The sequence below is a fragment of the Anoplopoma fimbria genome, chromosome 13, assembly GCF_027596085.1.
Source record: "Anoplopoma fimbria isolate UVic2021 breed Golden Eagle Sablefish chromosome 13, Afim_UVic_2022, whole genome shotgun sequence".
NCBI lineage: Eukaryota > Metazoa > Chordata > Actinopteri > Perciformes > Anoplopomatidae > Anoplopoma > Anoplopoma fimbria.
This window is the reverse complement of record NC_072461.1, coordinates 25,361,904-25,386,416: the sequence shown is the minus strand read 5'-3', so window position 1 is coordinate 25,386,416 and position 24,513 is coordinate 25,361,904. Positions and strand designations below refer to the sequence as shown.

General features: G+C 38.7%; 1 protein-coding gene across 1 annotated transcript; it reads right to left on the bottom strand.

Annotated features, from left to right (window-relative positions):
- Nucleotides 1-300: 300 nt before the first annotated feature.
- On the bottom strand, nt 301-20,923 carry slc39a14 (solute carrier family 39 member 14). The gene is made up of 8 exons (XM_054610618.1): nt 20,603-20,923; nt 17,479-17,656; nt 12,573-12,742; nt 10,482-10,604; nt 6,469-6,642; nt 5,023-5,251; nt 4,751-4,935; nt 301-3,531 (listed from the first exon to the last, which is right to left on the bottom strand). Exons 1-8 carry the CDS (start codon nt 20,921-20,923, stop codon nt 3,379-3,381), a joined length of 1,533 nt encoding a protein of 510 aa, XP_054466593.1. The 3' UTR covers nt 301-3,378.
- Nucleotides 20,924-24,513: the final 3,590 nt, after the last annotated feature.

The window sequence follows — 24,513 nt, the reverse complement described above, 5'->3', positions numbered from 1 at the left end:
CAACAAGGAGAAAATCCTTCATGTTTTTGATTGTTTTGTTTTTGTGTTGTACGACCCGGCCCCGGATAAGTGGACAAAAATGGATGGATGGATGTTTTTGAATTGTTTTATTCCTGTTTAACTCTAAGCAAAAAGCACACTCATATCTTTTTAAGGAATGAAATGCTTGCTGATGGAACGCAGTACATTTGCTATACATCTATAGAATATTACACCATTGTTGAGGCAGGGAGAAATGTTCATCTAATTAACATAAATTGGTCGAATAAACAGTTAAACAAGACAATAATGACGCTTGACACCCAGTTTTCTTGGAAAAGAATGTTTATAAAAAAAAGATTTCCATGACACACAGAGAAGGCTGATGAGGATTCCCATAGATAACATTAGGTACAATATTCTTTTAAAAAATTTAAAGTCTGTAAGCACATTAATAAATTATCCAAATCTCCAGAAGAGTCAAACACTGGTTGGTTATTTTACGCTGAAAAAAAAGGGACACTTCTGTTGAGAGGTTTGTGTTTTTCCACCAATAATCTCTTATTGTCCGTGTGCTCCTGATTTATTTTCTGATTTACTGGTTTGTGTCTAACCCTTAAAATATTATCATAAGTTACCATAAATTCAGTTATCTGTGTGTATATATGCTCCGACTTCAGTTTTTCACATACAGTTAAAATGTGCAATGCAATAAGATAAAATACTGAAACAAAGATAAAGAACAAACAAAAAAGACTGAATTTTTTCGTCTGCTTTCATGGCTTGTGATGTAAACCGCAACTGAATATTTCATCTTGGATGTAAAGCATAAAATAAATATTCTATGGCTCTAACAACAATGCATAAACTCTCATACATCTTAAATATCAAGCAGCAGTAATACTGTACCTCATGGTACCCGTTGTAGTAGCTTGCCTTCTCCATCCAGGAATAACAAGAACATTTAGGTCTTTACAATGTGACAGCCAATCATGGCTCCCAGTTTCTATATCTAATAAATAATAACCTACAGCATTTATTGTATTTTAATATTAAATCTTCAGAAAAGTATATTTTGGTAAAGCATCACTTATTCTGTGTTGAGAAAAATCGTTGCACTCCTGAACTCCTGATTACAGCAGTATGATATCAGTAAATATAAATCAACAAAAGTGATTTGTATCGTCAACAGCAGCAGAAAAGGATGACGTTGCTATGGTGAGAATGTCTGTTTCAACCTTAACAGTAGTCACAGTTGTTGTAGTTTACAATATGACAAACAGCAACAACGGTTCCCCCGAAACGCTCCGATAAACAATCACCATTACAGATCATGTACCGTTTTTTTTACTGGCCAAAAGTATGCAGACGCTTCGCAGCAGATTTTGGAATCTCGTTCTGTGAGGATCATCAGGAAACGGAAAAATGTTTATACAAAGTTGGAAGCCTTTTGTCTAACGTATTATTTTACGTTGCAGCATACGAACTAAATTTCTAGGAATGCAGAAAGCTTACTACTATTATTGTTATTGATTAAAGTGTCAATAAACAGTTTTGTTGCTTTAACTTGTCAGTATGAAGTAAGTATTGATTGCAGACTGTAACGGCTATAGAAAATAGTAAAAAAGTTGTCTGTTTCCACTTTAACTTCTCGATTATTGCCTGATCCATAACATATCGGAAGTCTTTTTGTTGTTGTTTTGTTTGACCAACATGCCAAAAAATAACAGCAAACAATCACATTTAAGTAATTGTAACGTGTATTTTTGCATTTTTTTGCTTCATTTTTTTACAAAAATGTTTAATAGATTACCAAAATAGCAGCCGTTTAATTTTTACGTGATCGACGAATCGATTAAACCACTAATGGTTGCAGATTTCTCTTCACTGGAACTAAAGAGTCTAAGCCATACTTAGCAGTAGCTTGTGCTGCAACCTGGGAAACGGGATAAAAAAAATGCAGACAAAATATTTCTGCATCCAGATGGTTAGACGAGTCCTAAGGATTCAGTAAGCGCCTTCAGAACAAGGATAACGATATCTTTCATTAAAACAGATGCTTACAGAAGCTCTGTGACGTATTTGAGAGGAACGAACCATGAAACACCAAAACAAACGAGCATACAAGCTTGTCCACATACTTTTGGCCGTATAGAGCTACTCTGAGAGACTTTAGAGAACTAGATACAGTATATAACTTCATTTTTCTATCATTATTATGTGTGATTAATATGGATCAGGTCACATAAAAGTAGGAGAAGTGTGCCTGTATATATGATTCATCTTAGTTAAACTTTTACTGAACTGTAAAAGAATAGATCATTCTGGGAAAAATAGCCTGTGGGATGTGCTGAGACCAAGGATTTGTATTTTGAGCTCAAGAATACGAGGAATAAAAAACTATTCAATGATATATCAATGAAGGGCACAGATGGTAAACTACGTGGAGAAACGTCGACGTGTTGCTACGTCTGATGTAAAATATCAAACTCTGGACTTTTGACGCTTTACATAACTGATCCAGGCTTCTTCAGGGGATTTATATCTGCAGGACGAAGATGCCTTTCTGAGGAGAAACAAAGTTTATCCTTCCAAACGTCGCTGTGTAGCCCTTCCCCATTCTCAATGGTCTGCCCATATTTGGTCTTCAAAAAGTCCGGTTTCATGTTTATCACACATAAAAAAATATAACATCAACACACAAACAATTAAGTCCAGCTGGAAGTCAGTTTGAAGTCAATTGAAATTCCAGTTTAGGTTCAGAAACGATTTGTTTTTGGTATGTAATGAAAAAGAAAAAAAAGGGAAGAGGGCAGTAGGTTAAAGTCTGGATGAGAAGGATGTCAATGACACAGCTGCTGTAACCTGATTGTGCTTTTCTCACAAGGATTAGTGATATAAATACTCCTTATCTTGTGATTCTCAACACTTTAGGCTCAATGACATCCACCGAGGGGAACGAAAAAAATACAAGATCCGGAGCCAAAATGGCTGATCAGTAGTCTGGAGAATAGAGGAAAAAGTTTTGAGTGACTGGGCAAGTATTGCACGTCAGTTTTTGGAAAAAGTCTTTAAGTCGTCTCTGCAGGCTGAGCCATAACTTCAGGTGACATTTCTGGACCGTTAGAGGGAGCAGCTGTAAGGGAGAAGGTCGATAAAACATGAAAAAGAAGGCTGCTTCCCGCTCTGCCCGGGATCTACTGCATGAGAGAACTCGGAATGATCCGCTACTCAAACATTTTTTTGATAGAGGACGTGTGCGTACCTGCCGCACAGCAGCCAAACTGTCCTGGACACCGAGGACGGGAGGAAGATAAAGAGGAGAAGAAAAAAGTTCCCTCCACAAAAAAAACATCTCAGTTTTGAATTTCACGCCGGTCAGAGCTGGTGTGTCCGGCGCTAACCCAGCTGTATCTGTCCAGAGTACATGGTGAGGAGCAGCATGATGGCGAAGCCCGTCAGCAGGCCGGCGTTCTGGATGGCGAAGACGAGGAGGAAGCTGCGGCCGCCGGCGTCCTCTTCCTCCCGACTCACCTCATTCATCTCTGGAAACTGAGAGACAAAAAAAAAGAAGAGAGATAAGGAACTTTTTTAACTTAAATGTCCATAAATTGAATAGATGTAGTATTTCACAGCCTGTAATATCAGCTGTATGTCTTCTGAATGGGGAGGAGCTTGTGAAGTCTGAGAAAATGACTCAAATGACATCATCTGAGTATTCCAGCTACAATCATCTTCAACAGAAAGCCTGTATTAAAAGTTTAAAAGACTTAGGCCTTTATCAGCTTTATTGTAGCGTATGATCCAGTTTATTTGTAGCTTGACACAAACTATAGACTGAAAGTCTTGAAGTTACTACTTTAGTGAGGTGCGATTAAAACAATAGCTGATTCCTTAAGTTAGTAGTCAGTTTAGTTCCACACATTCAATTTAACTGCAGCAGCATAATGTCAGATGAAGGAACTATCCTAAAAACTGCATAAACTACTGGCAATCAGTGTAAATATCAGTACAGATAATGACATTTATTTTTTGGGGTGAAGGCATGGGGATGATATGAACATTTTATCTCACCATTATCCTGGCCAAAATAATTGCGATTCATTACATTATCCCCCAAAATCATCAAAATATGCTAGAAAATTCTTAAAATGACAATAGACCATACTGAAGTCACTTAACCTTCAATTTTCTTATGATACTAATATCATTATTGAATCACATAATAAAAGGCCAGGTATCTTTTATATTGAAAATCAGGTCCCCCTGCATAAATAAAGGATAAATAAATGATAATTTCATTATGTGAGTCTGTTTCTTTTTCCATGACAATACCTGTAATTTAATACAGGCAGTGGTTTAACGACTTGTGTTTCCTTTATTAAATATATGTAACAAAATCTTTTAGAAGTCCTGATTTCCAGCACAACTTTATCTCCTTCCAAGGTGTAAGAGGTAGAACTCCAGCAGCACTATTAGTATAAAGAACTTCATTTGTTAGACCAATGCGTGTGACCTTTATTAAGTGCTTCTGGAGATTTACCTCTTAAATAGATCTTCTTTTTATGTGTGTGAAGACATAAATATGGATTTACTGTACTAAACCTGACAGTGACAGATTTTTACTTCCTGACATTATCAAACCAAATGTACTGAATGTGACATACTTTCTCTTAAAAGGAGTCTACTTATGTTTAAATGAGAACCCATCCTCCCTTACAACACATTCATCTGTGGTGATCTCATCCCCCCCCAAAAAAAAAACACTGACCATGTCTGCCAGAGCGATGTAGAGGAACATCCCTCCTGCCAGGGCGAAGATCCAGTTTGGGGAGAAGCTGTTGCCGGCCAGGATGCCAAAGCCCATGCCGAGGTAACAGCAACACGCCGACAGGAAGTTAAAGAACAGAGCCTGCTGTATGCTCATGCCAGCGTTCAGCAGGATCACAAAGTCTCCTGGAAACAGAAAGAGAAGATTAGGAAGAGACAATGAAGTTAGAATTCAAGGCCGCAGTGTTTTGGAGAAATCATCTCCCGACTCACCGAGCTCGTGGGGGAACTCCTCGCACAGGATGGCCACGGAGGTGCTGATGCCCTGGAAGACGGAGGAGGTGAAGGAGGCGCCGATGGCCAGGCCGTCGATGAAGTTGTGCAGGCCATCGCTCAACGTGATCATCCAGGCCAGCGTGCCGATGTCGGAGTAGGACGTCCCCTTCAGCCAATAGCAGCCGCCCCTGCCGGGCCGCCCCCCGCTGTCCGGGCTCTGGGAGTCCTATGGTGATGAACAGAGCGAAGGAGACCCGTTAGAGGTTAGTATGTGTGGGCAGAACAGCAATATGCAAATTGAACATCATGAAAAAGTATGTGCTTCTTTATTATTCTTTATTATGAGACGTTCTGGTAAATTAATAAGTAGCATCCTGTGCCGATGGCGTCTCGGCGCCTAATCCAGCTTGTATTGCATTAATAATGTAATATATATTACAATATAATATTGAGATTAACATAATATTTTATACTAGATAAAATATAATAGATTGTGCTCAATTTACTGCCAAGCCGAGCTCGGCAACATGAAGGCGGTCAATTTTCAGTAGAGGTGGGATGAGGAGCATTTTGTGTTTATTTTCTATGTACATGTGATTTTTGGGGTGAAAACTAAAACTCTGCCAATATGGCGAAAAGACGAAAAGAGGTGAGCCGAAAAACATTGACGAGGCATCATGAAATACTGCAGGAAAAATAATCATCCCAAAAGCTGGTTATATATCCCATCATGGGCTCTCTTAGTCTCATAAGGTTTCACTCGGAAGCGGCTGCTGAGTCATGTATTTAATATAAAATACAATTTAAATATAGCAGCATTTGGCTTGATATCAAACTGGTTTGAAATATCATTTATAATTTATTTATATGATTTTTGCATCTTAAATCAGTGGTCCCCAACATTTGGGAAGTCTATTTTCTCTACTTAAAGTCTCAGTTTGTTTCACCTGAATAAGTGTTAGAGGCCAGAGGAGGTAAAATTATGAAGTTTTTGAGAAAATAATATTAGAACTTTAAACTTATTCTTAACATTTTCAATTTTTTAAAAATAAATAATACATTTTCAAACCCTTTGAAGGGCTCCACCGTCTTAAATTACCATTGAATATGTTGATCTATTTTTTAACATCATGCATTAACATTTGCATTTAAACCTTAAGTTCTGTGGATGAACCACTTTTTAACGCACATTATTACAGTGAAAGAGTTCAGACATTCAAAAAAAGGATCTGTCAAAATAATAATACCAATAATAGTAACAATATTAGTAGTAGTAAAAATAATAATAAAACAATAACTATAATAACTATAATAACAATGACGATATTAATAATCATATTAACAATGTCGCCTCTTGTGTCCCTTTATGATACTGGTTTTATGAACTAATATTCCTAGATGAAACTTCAACTACTACATTTAGAAATCTCCCTCCACCTTTACCTGTGGTGTCTGAGCAGGACTGAGCATGAGCTCGCCCTCCCCTGCGTCCACCTTCCCCAGAGCCAGACTGCTGGCTTCTCCGTTCTGCTGCAGCTTCTCCTTCTCGCCCTCCTCCACATCGCCGTCGGGCGTCGAGTACCGATCCGTGTCGGGGATGTGACTGTGACCGTGGCTCTGAGCGGGAAAAACAGACATCACGATCAGTACAGAATATATTATTCATAAATATTAGACATGAACGATTGCTAGATATTTCCTTATAACCTTGACTTTTTGAAAATCAATGAGAGAAGAACAGAGAGGCAGTTTAACTTTCACTTTGTTGTTGATTGTTTGTTGTGGCTTAAAGTTTATTAATGAGTTTTAAATGTATTTGACCTTTAACATGTGTGACAAAATAAAACATTTGTAAAAATTAATAAATACAGAGCGCTGCGTTTCTTTATTCCCAGTAGTGTAATTAAAACAACACGTAATTATCATGATTTTGTTTTTAACTTTTACTTGATGTCCTTCTTCTGAATCTTCTGAAGTTAATTCATTATATGTGTTTATTATTTTTCTGTTGATTGTTCGATGTAGCCTCCAGTTTTTAATGATTATAACCTTTTTGATCTGTATTGAATTAAGCAATTGCAAAATAAACAAAATAAAACAACATGTCAGAAATTTGATTTTAACTTAATGTCCTTATTCTACATTAAGTAAATTATTAAAATGTGTTTGTTTTGTTGAAGTCTACAGTTTATTCATAGATTTTAAAAATGTATTTTGCCTTTTCAATGTGTATTAATTTAGCCTAAAGCAATATAAAACAGGATTAAACCCCATAAACTAAAGTTTAAATAGATAGTAGGTCAAAACTCCCCCAAAAAAGATGTTAAATAGATGAAAATGAACAACTGGTAGCTGTAGTGTTAACACTCACAGTACTCCAATGATTCGTCTGGGATTCTGTGTGACTTTTTATTAAAATTTGCATTAAGGACATTGATCATAAACCTACAACGTCGTCACAGGTAAAGGGTGAGTTTGGGAAAAACTCTCATGGAAACAGAACAAATGCAGCGTTGCCCAAGAGAGCTTCAACAGAGCTTTTCCCCCTGACATTACAGTGAGCAGATTCTCCTCTCAATACTTCACACACCAATTACACAAACACATTTTCAAGACGACACCGACAGATTTGGAGCTGTTAATTGGCTTTTTTTGTCTATTTCTTGGCGGCAGCATTGTAGGTGCAAATATGGGTCAACGAGCGTTAATTATGTGGGCTGGACCACATGACCCAAAGCACAGTAACCACAAGGTGGAGCAACTGTCCCACAATCAAACCCTTAACTGTACATTCACTGCTGCTCTTTTGTGAATGAAATCAGCCTCACTGGAAATCTCTATAAACGTCTGCAGCTTATAATTTTACAAAAGCTGGTTTAAATTTATAATTAAGAGGAAAATCTGCAAGTTATAACGCTGCTGTACGTTTACCAAAGTGATTTGTATATCTGTATTTCCAGAACAACTGACACGTACACTACTGCTGCTCTTAAGCAAATAGGCAGAGAAGGCAACGTCGCCAAGTGGCCATGAGCCAAAAAAATAAAGCCACCCCGAAACCGTTAATGGTCCATTTTCCATGGCCAAATAATCAGATAACATCACAGCTATTAATAAAATACTCCACCACATGAAGGGGGGAAAGGAAATAAAGCAGTGAAAGAAAGCCATGAACTAAAACTTAACGTTTGTTCAGCATGGATTCAATACTAGACATTCAAAATCAAAAAGAAAACAAACACACAAAGAAACAAAACATGATGCAGCCAGAGAACCTTCTAATGTTATTTGATCAGAAAACAGTTGCATGTTATGATTATTTCCAATATTCTTAAATATATATAGTTTTTTGATTAATCTGTCCCTCTTTTCTGTTGTTTAAATAGCAAATAAAAAAGGAGCATTTAACAAAACAATATATATGGCCTCCCTTGATAGATATAGATATATATATATATACATACATACATACAGGGAGGCCAAAAGGCTTATCACAGGTCTCCCCCAGTCTTGATTTAAACATTAGAATAACTTAACTGAATAATATTTGATTTTTTTTTTTAATCGTTATTTAGTTTCATTGTATTATAAAAAACAAAAACAAGTCAGAAACTAATAACAAAATAATATGTAAATATGTAGAAGTAAATGTAAAATAAATAATCATAAATGAAAATTAAAAAATCCAGGGGCATTCTGGAAGATCCTCAAACTTACGAATGTCTGTCAAGTCACCGTCCATCACTCATAGAGGCAACAAAACTAGCCCATAACCCATTGATGAAAGCACCGAATATTTAATACGCTATTATATGCTTGTCTATGACAACAAATAATTAAGTAATAGTGTACTTAAATATAAACAGTCAAAGGTCAAAAATAGGATTATCCTCGACTGGTGTCTTTAAACTTTGTGACGTTAAACAGCTGAACAAACGTCAGTCTACTAGTGCATGTACAGTACAGTACAGATGAGGAAACTATGTTACATAAAGTTAAGATTCACATCAAGATAAGTAAAACCCCTGTGAACTTGAACCACCACCGCCTCTGGCCCCAATGGCCAGTCCAACTGGTTAAACCTGCCACAGATCATACTAACAGGAACAATATAAATTATGTGTCATGATGGTGCTCGGAAGAAATGATCTGAGAAATCGTTTAAATGTACAATGTGACAAACTGGCTTGGTATGTTAAAGGGATAGTTCGGAAGTTTTGAAGTAGGGTTGTATGCTGCTGTGGAAGTATTTTAGACACCTAGAAAATATATAAATATTGTGATGACAATTTTTTTATTGAAAAAACTTTATTTTACGTTAAAGAGTTTGGTCTGAAAAAAGAGTGGAAATCTATAAAGCTGTCTGAATAATCTGTACTTCTTCTCTTTTGTTTAAAAGCACATAAAAAGTAGCATCTAACAAAACAATATAACATATTAATAGAGTATTTAGAGAGGCCAAAAGCCTAAAAGGCTTATCACAGTTTTTCAAAGTTTTTCCATGTTTCCAAGCAAATTGTAGCTAAAACCCTTCAAAATAAAATATTGAAGACTTTTTTTTGCTTTAGAGAGTTTTGTCTGAAAGTTCTTTCGCAATACACACTAATTTGTTTATCTAACGAGCAATATTTGTGTACATTTGCCATACTCATGACATATACTGGTATCGGCAAAAGGTTCCTCTTCAACCGAGTTGCATAGAGAAAGTCTGGTATTGCTTGACTGTTCCATTATCTGTTTAACTTGTGGGTTGAAAGTCAACTCTTCTTGATTAAAGGAAACAAATGACAAAAAAGTCAAGAGACAACATAAGTTTCTCATTTGTTTTGGAGATCTGGTTTCATGCTCGTCGTACCGTATCTTTGAGGGTTGACCTTGGATACAAACTGTTTAAACCTGCCATAAATACCAGCTCATCTCACTGTCCTCGCTGTTAAACTTCAACCACTGTTTATAGCATATTAAATAACGGCATTTTTTGTGAGTCTTACAACTCACCCAGGTTCAATTGTAAAGTAGCAAATCTTTTTGATTGAAAGAAGAATACCGAAGAAATTCTAATTAAACCAAATCTATCTCGATGCTTTAATGCATCTTCCAAAAAATGCTTTGAAGAGTAGACGAAAAGATTGTTTAAAAAAAAAAAAAGACTAAACTAGTGGACTATCAACTCAATATAGATTTGAAGACATTCTTTGTTTTAAGTAGGAAATGTTTATATACACAACAAGATGCCATAAAACATATTGCTGATTAAAACACAAATTGATAAAATACCTAATTTGCATAATAGCTGATTTTAAGGATACATGAAGGTGTCTGTTGCACATTCTGTTTGGTTTTGAGCACCAACTTGTTGGCTTCTTTGTTTTTCAGCTGCTTCCTGCTTTGACAGCTTTTATATTACAATAACAAACAATATTTATCCCCGTCAGTCTCGCTGCGTATGTACTCACCCCGTTTTTCTGTTTGAGAAGCACTCTGAGGACCTTTTCGGTAAAGAAGAAGAGGTAAAAGCCGGCGAACACCACCGCAGATTTGGACACGTACATATCCTCCATGGGGTTAAAACCAAAGGCCTACCATTGCAGAAAAGGGAAGATGGTGTTAAGTTGAGTTGAGTATTTATTAGTAGCTGTTATCACATAATTTCTGCCTGACATCACTTGATTTGGGTATTTTTTAAATGAGGTTTTATTTTAAACATCTGACAAAATGTAATTAAGCCTTTGTCTTTTAGCGGTTTGTGAATTGCTTGTTTTGAACTCCAAGTGGGTCTAAAGACAAAGAGTGAAGTTTCATTTTTGGCAAAGATTAAACAAAATACATTTCCCACTTTTATATTCACTGTCGGGGTCGTCTGATGAACAAAGTGAACGAGAACATCAACTAGAGCCGACGTCCTTTTAAAGATATTGCAGAGATATTTCACAGCAGCCTCTAATCGGAGACAGGTTGAATTATGTATGTAATCGTCTCCCCTTCAGTAGACACAAACCTCCCATAAATCAAACCACTTCAGCTCGGAGGTATACAAATGCTTTTTTTTTACTATTCATTCCAGGTGAACTGATGCAATGAATTACACAACAGCAATTAATCTGGCCATGATGTGTGCAGCGTCTAGACAGTGTTTAAAACCATGGCAAACAATTTCTCATATTTGTGGATTATATCAGTCTTAAAGTAGGCCCCGACTTTGAACTTCAGTCAGTGTGTGGAAATGCAATTTGTGTTTTGTTCACACTATGAGCAACTCAGCAGCATTCCAAAAGTCATTTTCAATGGAAGCCGGGTACATGAAGCTACAAACTGATTGCTGACACGATGCTATGAATCAAAGAAGGAATGGCGCTGTAAAAAAATAATTTTCACCCGGTTTCATTTCATCAAACAAAAATGCCATTAGCCAGTTCCCAGTGCTATTTAACAACAGAACTACGTCAGGAAGCGCTTGAGCAACACTTCAACCGCGACTCGCCAGACAATGTAGCCGTTTTGTTGCTTTAGTCGCTCGTAGTGTGAACCTCCTACAGTGACCCCACTTACTAAACTTAATCTAAACAAGAAACCTGGGGTAACTATGACACAAGTACATCTAAAAGGTCAATGTATTCTAAAGACATTGGACTAACAATAACCCTACTTTGCAGTGACAAGGATTACTATGCATTTTCCATTTCAAAACTTAAACTTTGTTATATTTTACTCATAGTGGAGAATTTGCTTGTTGCTTAATTCAGTTAATGCTGATTGTAACTAGTGGTCAGATGGCTGCAAATTAGAGGATATCACTTTATAGTTTAAAGAGTAACTAAACCCCGCAAACCACTTTGTTCAGCTGAAAACCAATGTGTATATGTATTTATTGGTGTTGCTGATGGATGACTCTTGACATTTCAGTGCAAAGCATCTGAATTCTACATATTGTGTTATAAATATGCATAGCAACTGCTGTCTACTGGTTAAAACCCGGCTATTGCAATTACATTTTTCTAATGGTCTGATCTTGAAGCAGGTGACGCATATGTAGGCAGCTTTTGTAACTTACAACCCCCCCCAAAGTCCAGCAGTTCATGTGGCACTCTTTAATGGTCTGTAACTGTAGCATGAAAGCACGGTGGAATTAGCAAGTTAGCTTGCTAACTAGCCAGGAGCTAAATTTGTAAAAATGTAACAATTTGCCAGTGTCGAACGCACATTGTTATCACCAGATGTCATTTAATGTGCTAATGTCTTAATTTTAAGTTAACAGAAAAGTGAAAAGGATTGAGCTGTCATTTTAACGCTACACTGGTTATGAAAAATGAGCCGACGATCGACACATCTTGGCGTGTCTTAGCCCTCCTTATCCAGCCCTGCCAAAATGTATACTTTTTTTCCTGTTCTAGAGGCATTTTTTGAATTTCCATGGTAGTCATCCAAAGCTCTGGGGTTTAGTCACTCTTCAATATTATAACAAGAAGTTATCCTTCTCTTCCTCAACCTTGAAACTGCGTAGCAACCTTGCACTGCAACTAAGAGAGTCACGGCAGCATCGACACTACCTCTGGGATGAGCTGAAACAGGGCGTTGGAGTACAGCGTGCCAATGGCCAGGGCTATGAAGTAGAGCAGTAACCGCTTGTAAAAGGTTTTCTTCATGAAGGGCACCACGCTGGCCCCGACCAGCGAGCACAGAGAGATCAGTGTCACACATAGGATCCCATAACCCCACACTGATCAACGGAGAGGAGGCAGAGGAAAAGACAGAGAGGTAGTTAGTTGAGAACTGATTTCATCACATTAATCATAAAAGGTAAGGGATAAAAAAAATTAGAACACCAACCAGTTATCACCCTGAAAATAAAGGTAAGAATTTAATAAAATCAACCTGAGAAAGAAATAAGTGATTTTAAAAGACACCAGAAACAACAAGATCATTTCTCCATTGATTCAGAACAGGTCAATAGAAGTGACACCACCTTTCATTTGCATTTGAAGATAAGATGTGTGTTGTCCTGTGAAGCAATCCTCGAACCCCATGCATTTTGATGGAGAGCGGAAGCAATTAGGGTAAAAGTACAGTTTTCTTTTACACACACACACACACACACACACACACACACACACACACACACACACACACACACACACACACACACACACACACACACACACACACACACACACACACACACACACACACACACACACACACACACACACACACACACACACACACACACACACACTCTTGTCCTAGTCCACTCAGGTGCATCTGTGCCACAGTCCTAGCCCCAAGGTACACTCTAGCTATCACTGCAGACACAAAAGGGGGCAAATGAACTTCAAATAGCCCAACAGTAGCACTGCCAACAAGGTTGTCACATTTCAATTTGAAGGACGATCCAGGATTGGAGGGGGTGCACAAACTAAAATAAAAATCGTATGAATAACAAAGTCAATAAGACAGAGTGAGTGAAACTTTTATAAAGTCTGTTTAGCTTTTTTTTTTTACATGCTGCAGTGGTAGAAGAGAGAGCTGAACTATGTCTCCAAGAGAAACCTCATAGCTGAACTAGATCTTATTGCCAGGAAAGCTGCAGACACAGATGCAAACATACATTGCACGCAAACATAAAAGCACTGCCAGATGATCAGTCATGCAGTGAGGGTAGAGCGAAACCAAAAGGTCTTCCAGAAGCGTGCTTATTAAGGCCAGAGAAAACCACAGAGAAAACCACAAAGGCAGGAAGGGGAGGAAACGGATATGACCCCAGGACAGACAAAGGAGCCCTTAGCTAAAGGTGCACTAGTTTTATAAACCGCCATGTGGTACTACAGTGAACTAAAGAGGCTTTCAACTTTGGTGTTTGTGTGTTTTTAAAAGCAGAAGGGGTGGAAAAATAGAAGCTGTAGATAGAAATATGGATGGTTGGATGGCTGGATGGATGGATGGATGGATGGATGGATGGATGGCAAACCTCTGGCAGGAGCTGCAGGATGGCAGTAGAGTACAGCGTGCCGATGGCAAGAGCGATGAAAAAGGTGAGCGCGTATTTCATATAGCGCGTCTTCAACAGGGGAACGATGAAGACTCCGGTGAGGGAGAAGGCATTGATCACTGTCACGCTCAGGAAAGAAAAGCCCCACACTGGAGGTTTGAGTGACGGCAAGGTTGGATGGAAGAGGAAGGTGGAACGTTAAAACAAAACTACCAGGCATAACTTGTGGTAATTCAGCTGTATCATCAATAAAACATTTGTTCTTTCAACACAGTCATGTTGTGAGCAAATAAATGCAATACTAAATTATGTAATCTAAAAGCAAGTTAAAAATCAAATACTGATCTCACAGCATTATCTGTACTAAAATGCAAGCAAATGTATTGTTGCATTTTCTTGCATTTCATTGAAACAAATCTATGTGTGATTTGGGATGTTAATTTAACTAACTCAGCTCTGTTGGTTTTTTGTATGTTGAGCTGGTGAAATGATGTTTAACTAGATAGAAAAATATAATTTGTTTATGTAGCATAATCTGACTTTTCTTTCATTTTCAATTTTGTTGTGAAATACTGTATAGTTTTACCTATTCTGTCTCTAAATTAAAGCACGGTCACAAGTAGATTTTGTCTTTGCTTTTAAGGGTCCCCAGACAAACAAGGTTGGGAACAACTGCTTTAACGGCACCTGTAGAAAAAAAAGAGCCTGCAGCACCTGTGAAGTTTAGGGGAAAGAAAGGTTGAATAAAGAGAGATTTATGATCCATCCAATGCTGTGAGATAACTTCTCCATGCTGTAAAAATGAAACAAAAAAAGGGTTGGTGGTGAAAGAAGAGGAAGACTTCTTCATAAGTCTCTCGTAAAACAGGTTTTGAATACAGTAAATAAGGCAGAAATCAAAACGTAAATTTAAGATCTATCTATTATTTGTGTTATAAATGAAATAACGTTAAATTAAAGACAAATTCACAATTTCAAAAATTGTCCAAGATTATTTTGTAGATTCCCTAATTTTGCCTGTGTGTAGATAACCCAAATTCCTGATTAATGACCGAATTCAATTGAGGAATTTGTTCAATCACTAAAATCTGAAATGCAATTTAGCTGTGTGTCATCTGCATAGCAGTGAAAACAGATCCCAATTTTACGTATGAAGAAATTTCTCGAAGCATGTAAAGACAGAATAGAACGGGGCCCAGGACTGAACCTTGAGGCACACCACGTGAAATATCTAAACTTTCTGAATGGAACGCCTCAAAGGGAAGCAAAGCAATCTCAACGTTGGAAATTGGCCCACAGTTATTATTGCTATGTGAAGTGCCAACAATAGCAATTGTGAAGGCCAGTCTGTAGAGAAAGGTTGATACTAGTTCTGTCGACAAGCAGTCTAAGACCATCTTAAGACAGCTGCTAGGCATGGTGTCAAGGGCATAAGTAGTAGTAGTAGTAGTATAACCCAAAACACATAGTTCGAGCAGAAACCAAGCTTTCGAGTGCGCGCAGGTACGCAGGCAGGTAGGTAGAAAGACGGGTAATCTTATTTGAGTCCTGCCACAGCCACAGATACCGGATCTTTTTTTTCCTTTTTAGTCGGAGCATTTGATTTAATGATTTGACCGCCCCTTTAAGAGAAGATATTACTAAATGAGCATCTGTGTCTTTAAAACAGGTTTTAAAAAAATAAAAGGTGCTGATTATTTGAGGTCTGACTTCCACTTGAACAGTGATATCTTTCTAATGAGAAAAGATCAGGATGTATACGAGTCAGTGTGATTTGCAGCAGAGGTGAATTTCCATGACATCCGACTCCCTGCTGCTTGCAAATCTTCACAGCCCCTGGAAAGAAAAACAGCTCTCAAGCCAAAATAAGCTATGTACAAGGGCAAGTGTGAGGCGAGCTGAGGGCTCATGAGTGGATGATAAGAGAAAACAAATTTGCCAGTGGAAAAAAGGAGAGATAGAGCCAGAGCTTTAGGCCCCTTTAAGCCATTTCTCCTCCACCTGCCAAAGGTTGAGATAAACTGGGCTAAACGTATGAACTGATATGTGTGTGGCTGCAGCACAAGGAGATAAGAAAAGAACAAGACGCCACTAATGTACGCAGTCGTCACATTCATTACGAAAGCTGTTATTTTTCATTTGGTGGAGACTTAATGAAGTACTAAGAACATTCCAGGAGCGTCGCTGCTTTCGGACACGAGTTCTGCTGCAGCCTTGAGGGCAAAACATCACACGACATTTTGACCAAGTCTGTCTCCAAGTCTGTCATTAGCCAGCTTTTTATACCAGCCACAAATTTAGCTTCCAATCAACAAGAACTTGAAAGCTTGTTAAAGCTTTCGAGTGGATGCCAAAATGGCTTCCAGGGCTCTCAAGGACAATCAGCAGTCTGTATGGAGTTACACTGAGTCAGCAGCCAAGGAAAGAAGAGCAGTCTGTTGCTGGGACGCTTTCCTGCCCGACTGTCTTTACCTTGACGAGATATCTGCAACATACCGGATATGCTGACTGAGGCTGGATTGTGGTTTGTGTCGGTTTTTTTTGAGTCAAACTGAGAAACGCAATCTGGGCCTCGGCTTATTGAGCGTGCTTATTTTGGCTTTCATCTCCTTCGGGGACATCACGATATCACTGTCTCTAGGCAACAAAACACACATTTTGAGCTCCGATCTGAGGAAGAAATGTTTTTTCAAGGTCTTCTATCATAAGGCTGAAAAATAAGAAAGAGTGGGATAAACTTGTAATGGAGTTACAGAAATGATGATGTACTCAGACTAGAACAGTTTAAATATACATTAGACAGACAAAGAAGGTGCAAAAAGAAAAACAGCCATCAGCAAAGTTTAACCAACAGACAACACAAACGCCATCAATAAACCAAAAAGTACACAACACTCAATATTCCTCTGACAAATAATATATGTACAGTTGAAGAATAAAAGTGCTCAAACTTCATTTTTGTTATCGTCAACAAATCCCATGAAAAGACTAAAACTAATACAATGTCCATCGCTCAAACTTCCAATCTACTTGCACAAAGTACATTTTTTCTTTCCCCTATGCAAATTGTTTGTTCATTATTTAAAAAAGGCCATAAAAAGAAGTAGATCCCACATTTGTTAGGGACGATTTTTAGCTCAAGATTTTTAGCACTAATGAGTATTTACGGCAAAAAGAAATAAGTTTAACGGTGTGGCTCATTGATGTGTTTTTAATAATTTAATAATGGACACTTTTGGAATAAGCTACATCAAGCTTTGGCTGCACAAACAATACTTGTTCGTAGGATCATCTCATGGTTGGCTTTGGTCTTTTCATTGGATTTATTGATGTTGATGAATTTTTTTTGAATATCACCAGATTTATCCTTTAAACCTCATTACAGGAAAGTAAAAAAATACATTCAGTGTTCTCCAGATAGACGAATAGCATCCAATACTAATGATCAGCAACAATTTTGTGCTCACCTTCGCCGTCTGTGGGCCTGGGGGAGGGGTCAACGCTTGACTCTTCCTCTTTTTGCGCCCTGCAGGTGCCAGCATCCAACTGCTGCAGCATGGTGGGGCAGAGCTCCCGTAAGCCCTGCTCGTCCACCCGGGACTGCTCGCCGATGCTGTAAATGGCCAGCGTGTCTGCAGGCAAGCACTGGAAATGAAAAAATACACTCCAGTCAGTCAGTTGGCAAAAAAGTGTGACCATTTTACTTTAATCAATCAAATGAGACAGTTATGTATTCAGGGGGCTTTGTGGGCAGGCTCCAGTTTGAGGGAAATTAGCTTTCATTCATTTTAATTAGATTTCACTTCACAAAAGTAGATTGGAGTTGGTAGATCAAATCTGAAAATATTTAGAGAAGTGATTGGTTCCAGTTTCTCAAATGTGAGAATTTGCAGTTTGTATTTTATATGTTGGAAGCTGATTTTTTGGGGGTTTTGGACTGTTGGTTGGACAAAACAAGAAGTGTGAATACGTCACCTTTGGCTTTAGAAAATTTAGATTTTTTTTTTTACTATTTCTGACATTGAATAATTTCATGTCGTCTGCTTTAGGTGTCTAAACACAGTGATTAAGATCGAGGCCATTTCCATCAATTCTATATAATTTTTGATTAAATAAGAAATTAACAAAGATTCCTCATTTTACTTAAATCAACTCCTTTCATATTGTTAAGATTGCTTGAGATTCAAACAGAAAGCTCATTAAAACGTTTACTAACAATGTAGAACCGGACACGATGCCGAACAGACATTAAAAGGCCGATAGGACACAAAGAAATCCATCTATCTGAGATTACAAAGCTGAAAAGGTCAAGAGAAACTGTATCCATTATATTCATTTCATTCCTATATTGGGACAAAGGAGAAATGTATTAAATATTCATGGAAATTATCATATGAACTGTTCTCAGCACAACGAAACAAATCATTGATTTTGTGAGGCGAGATTATTGGAATGCAACGTGTTCACAGACGAGTAGCCGCCTGTGGAAGGTGTGCGACGACATGCAGGCGACACGTGAATGAACACATTACTGAAAAGCTTCACTGAATGTTTAGAGCAGTGACAGTTCTTGTTCTCACACCTTTACAAAAACAGACACTGCCTGTTTATATTTTCATATTTATACAGTAAAGACAGCAACACACAATGGTGCGTGTACATTCCAGCATCTGAGCTACATGTGACCTTTACCTCTTTGTTCTATCTCGTTTTTTCTCAGAAGAGTTTATTACTTTGCCATCATTACTCAGGCTAAATCTATTCAAAAGCAGATCAGCAAGTGAGTCAATCATCCACGACACTAAGCATGGGAAATATGTTAAATATTTCAGCTATCTGGCACCGGTGGCTCCTGCTTCTTCCAGGCAGGACTAAAGCTGGATTTACCCCTTTCAGCTGGAGGGTGTTGATGGGGGGCTCTGGGGTATTGACGAGGCTGAGGTGGTATTCCACAGTATTTAGAGTTCCCAGACGCAAGATTTTCAATACTATCAACAAAATACAAACTCTATTCCTTCTACGGTGTGATATATTGAAGTGCAGAGGATGCCTCATCAGAGGTTAGTCTACCTTCTCTTCTGGTGGAGCAAAGGCAGCTGAGATCACAAAGATGGGATAAAAGTGGTAGGCATACTGTCCACAGGTCTACAGGACTAGCGAAATTAAATTAAAAATGTGCCGCTTTTTTAAAGGTTTAGTCCGGATGATAAAAGATGAGCCAGCCAATATGACGGCCCTACATCAACCAAACACAGCAGCTGCTTCTGCTAACTCAGCAAAGTACAAAAAGCATCGCTAAAAAACATATATACACCAATATTCAGCACAGAAGGGAAGACTGTCCACCCCACAGCGCTCCCAACTGTAGAAAGACAAAGTAATAATACCTGAGTTTTTGGTTAAAAAAAGTCCTAGATGATAGAAGAATGGGCCAAACCAAATTATGTTTTACTAATTCATTTATTCAGACATTTTATTTGTATAGGCAGAGGGCTAGTGTTTTGTTTTTTTACTTTTATGTTCATCCAAAATAGTCTAAGCCTAAATTATCTTAATTCCATTTGCTTTTTGTACTTTTTTCCCATATTAATAGCCAAACATGTAGCTATATGTATTTTGTTTAAGAACACCTTTAATTTAAAAAAATATTGCCACATTTAACTTTACCTTGAAGATAACTTCTTCCTACCACAAAATCAGTTCCTTAGCCAGAAGGTTAGACAATGTCATACATGCAGCTTTTATTTATATATGAAAGAACTGATACCGCCCAAGCCAAGTATTGACACAGCCAACGTGCACCTCATCAGAAACAATGTGAATTCACAGTAAGGCTAAGAAGATTCTGGAAGAAATGTTTGATTGTGAAGACAACATGTTTGCTTCATGTAGGACTTTAAAGCTAGTAACAGTATTATTTAAAATGTGATTTAAAAAAAACTAAACTTAGAGATATACTGATGTAGCAAAAGTGCCTCAGTGTTTTTTCCTCTCCCTCTGCTTTAGCCGTCAGGTGCCGACTATTGTTTTTCCACACCTTCCTGCCCTTAACTGCTGGGGAGCAGGACGGCGCCACAAGCTTTTTTTCTTTGGTTTGTTTATCCATTGTTAATGCCTCATGCACACAGTTTTCATAGATCAAACACTCAACAGCTCACTGACAACGAGTATTATTTCATTTATGTATTTATGTTTGTTCTTATTGTATCAAATGGTTTTATTGTTTCATCTATTGCATTGTTAATACCAGTTTTTAAATTAGTTTAGTTTTAGTTTTAGTTTAGTTTGTCTTGTTTTGCTTTGTCTGTCAAGGCAATTTGGAAACTCTGTTTTTTAAGGTGTTTTATAAATAAAGTTATTATCAGAGCTTACAAGCCAATTAGCTTCAATAATTTAACGGTTTCAAACAGCTGCTGTGCATCAATAACATTGCCAACCCTGTGTGAGTTCTACAGTAAGTTATTGTATTTTTAAATAATGTTTCCTAATTAAAACATTACATTACAAAAAAGGTAGTACCAAAAGGTGGTTGCTCCATGTGCATAGAACTCAAAGTGCTAACACGAGATGAGAGAATGCTATTGTTCTCACCTTGGAGCTGTTGGATTTGGGCGGTGTGTTTATCGTAGGTGTCTCAGCCACGTTGCTGCTCTCGCTGTCCCCTTCACCCTGACCCTGGCTGATGCGGGCCAGCATTGAGCGCAGTTGGGGCACCGAGATGGTGCTGTTTTCTCCGTAGAGGGACAGCAGGTCTTGGAGCACCTGGGTGGGGGACTGCGTCCGACCTTCCCCCTGACATGTCACTCGGCCCCATGGGCAGAGAAGCACAGCCAGGGCTAAGACAAACATCAGCTGGGTCCGGAGGAGGGTGATGGTCGTAGTGGCCCGGCCATGATGGGACCAGATAAGCATGGCTTCTTTACTGGCTGGCAGACGTTGATCTGCTGGGGGAGAGGGCGGGACAAGAATAAGATAAATACTTACTTAAACTTACCACTACTTACTATAAAACTATGATAAAAAAAAAACCACAACTTCTATATGTACACATTACTTTTTAATTTTTACAAAGAAACACAAATACCTCCAACAAAAAAAGCCTATTTCAAAATTGTGTTTGAACCCATCTCAACATATAAAGTTGTATAATAACATTGCATGAATACAACACAAAAATCATGACTTAAATGAAGCAATATCTGATCAAATAATAAGTAACAAAACTGAATTTGAAGAAGCTTTTGGTGCCAATTTTTGTGACGCAACAGTTTCGAATACTGGACAAAATAACTGTAGGACAGTAAACAAAAAAAGCTCTAGTGTGGGAATGAATTTATTTTGCACGATGCAGCTTTAAGCATGTGTATGTTAAATTGTTAAGTAGGTGAGGGGGCAAGCCTAACTACAAATGAAAGACCCAAAGTCCACTCAGAGGTCCGCTGTTAGACCTATAGCACAAAGCACAGAGAGGGAGGAGGAGACCACACGGGAAAAACACAGCCGCCAATTACACACAATTATAGCACACATTCACCAGACAACACACACTACCAGTGTGTAACACTCTCTAAAACACGAACCAGACATCCACCGATTAATCATTCTATCTGTGTGGATACGGATGGTTTTTCTTCATCACTTTAAACTCTAGTTTTACACACACACACACACACACACCCACACAAGAATTACAAAAATGTATATTTCAAATAAGCCAATGTGGTTGGGAAAATACGACGTAAGCATTCTGACTGCACAGTGCTTCAAACTCTTTCCATCCCTGACTCAAACTTTCATGTGCACACACCACACACAGGGCAAACTGTAATGTTTCCGTCCTGTGTGCTCCCGCCCACACACACTGGGTACTACTGTGTCACACACACACACACACACACACACACACACACACACACACACACACACACACACACACACGCTCACACTCACACTCACACACACACACACACACACATTGATTCATTGCGGTGCACCCTGCAGGTCCTCATGCAAAAGGTGGGGCTGAATAAACAGACCCCATTCATTTCTGTGTGAAGAAACGCTCACCTTTTCCTACGGAGCCACTAATGATAGCTGGTGCGTTAAGCGCTTGATTCGGTCGGTCTGCCCTGAGGGCTCCGAGGGTGCTGAGTAATGCCCACGGGTTACCTGGGAGCAGTGATGCAGGTGGAGGGGCGGGGAAGCAGGCGGAGAAGGAAGAAACGCCTGAAGAGAGCAGGGAGCTCCTCAGGAGAGTAGTGGACTGTGGAGGAGAGAGAGGGAGGGAGAGATAACACGAAGGTTACGACTCACCGGTGGGGAAGAAAGAAATAGGAAAGGAGGGAGAGAAAAATAAATAAAAGAAGCAGTGGAGAAGAAAATAAACCAGAAATGGCAGCTGCCAGCTTAAATTTTCTGTGTTCGCTCTTCCCGTCGACTTGCCTTCTTCAAATTCCAATCTTACACTCAGGCCACAGCGTCCAGCACAGAGCCAAACCCACATTATTCCTTCTCTGAAACTGCAATAAGCATTCCTTGTTGATTATTATATGTGGCAACATGAAAGCCGGCAGTGGAATCTGACAGGGAAATAGTGCAGCTGCAAAAACATCCAATTCAGCTTCTGTAGAGGAACTCATCATGCTGCCAGACAATGCGATCGGCTTTCTGTCGCTGAAGGGGTTAGAAACTCTGGATAACTTGCTTATCAAGTCAGGAGAGTCTGAATAAATGACACACTGACAGCCTCGTCTTTGGTTATATACAGTAGGCTGCTGAGATGCCTTTGGGCAAGGCGCTCCATCTAAACTGCTCAGTGGCAGAGTGAGTGGCATGTTTTTGTGCAGTGTGGAAATGTGGCACAATATAAATGTAAAGCAGATCATTTATGAGAAAGTCGACTTTCCCCTGATAAAATACTTTTTTTTTTTTTTAAAAAAAGACCATCCGTCTGCGTTTTCCCACTTTGGATCCGCGTTCAACCCCCAACTGTTTCCCACTCGGAGCTGTAAAGGCAAAGAGAAGACTCTCCACTATTTTGAGCTAACTTTAATGCCATTAACTCGGCCAAAACTCTTCATAATCGCTGGGACTTAGCTAGTTAAATATAAGTTAAACAAAAAGTGAACATAAATCTGTATTATCTAGATGTGGGATCATATCAGCAAACATTACTTGAAGCTTTCTCTAGCAGTGTCGCTGCTATAACCTACCCTGGTCCAGAGTTTCATAAGGGGATAAACGATAAGCCCTGTGAGTCTCCCTCCAAAACGCCTCCGGCTGCAGGAATGTGGGCAGCTCTCCTCTACCACGTGTATTTTTCATTAAGAGAAGAGAGGCGATGCAACATGTGTGAAGAAATGTTTCGGAGTGTCTAAAGGCAGCAACACTGTGGTGAAACACAAAGACGGGCAACACTTGCCTTCTTAAGTTGTTTACATTTGGGTACTACTGTGTCGCAAGCTACCACGTGTCCACACGCCGACAGGTTTCAGGCAGAGAACAGGATGCATTCAAGTCAACGGATAGGAACTACATTATTTACGTGACATTTAAATACTGGCTGTTCACAACCAAGGCAAAGGTTAAGCAAGGAGTGGAATCAATGTTGCATGGGGACAGGGTTTACGGGACATGTTGTCTTTAGTTTGGGAAACAAAAGCACGAACGATACAAGTGGAAACACCCAAGGTCCGTCATTACAGCAACATACCACAAAAAATGTTACGCTTTGTAAAACAAATACTGAGTAAATGGATCAATTTAAAAGGTTTTACTCCATTAAGTTAACTTTGTAGCAGCTAGTTAGATTACATCAGCCAGGAGATGGTGATCATGGTAGTAATGACAGTTATCGCTACTGTTGGTGCTTCTTTATTGTCTATGTCGTTATCATTATTTAGTTGCAACAATTGCTGTTTATGCCGATATTTGTTTCAATTTGATCAAATTGTACTATTTAGAAAGTTACTTTTTGACAAGTTTTCATTTGTCTTTTTTAAAAAAAGGACAAAAAGAGTAGAGGAACTCATCAAAAGTTTTTTTTTTTCTTAGCTAATGTGTTTGCTAAAAAAAAAAAAGACATTTGAAACGCTCATACATCTCTGTTCTCTATTCAGCGTACAGCAAGATAACCAGTGAGGAAAAAGGAGGTGTTAAATCACCGCTGCCCACCACCTCGCTTCCTGGGCAGTGATGATAACCCGGCAGCATTGACACGAAATATATACACATGCACGTTGTCCTCACTTTTTCTCCGGAGAGCATTAAGGTCCAATTGGCTGTGGTCCAATTCAAACAATGCAGAATCTGCTATTTAAATGTCAGCCTGTACTGGTCAGACCGATGTCACGACACACACACAGACACACACACATGCATTGGGAGTCCAAGGCCTATTTGTGGCTGTGGAGATAAAGGGTGGTGTGAAGGGACAGGCTGTCTCTGATGTTAAATACGAGTTTTGCAAAAGAGAGCCAGCGGAAAAGAGGGAAAAGCAGGAT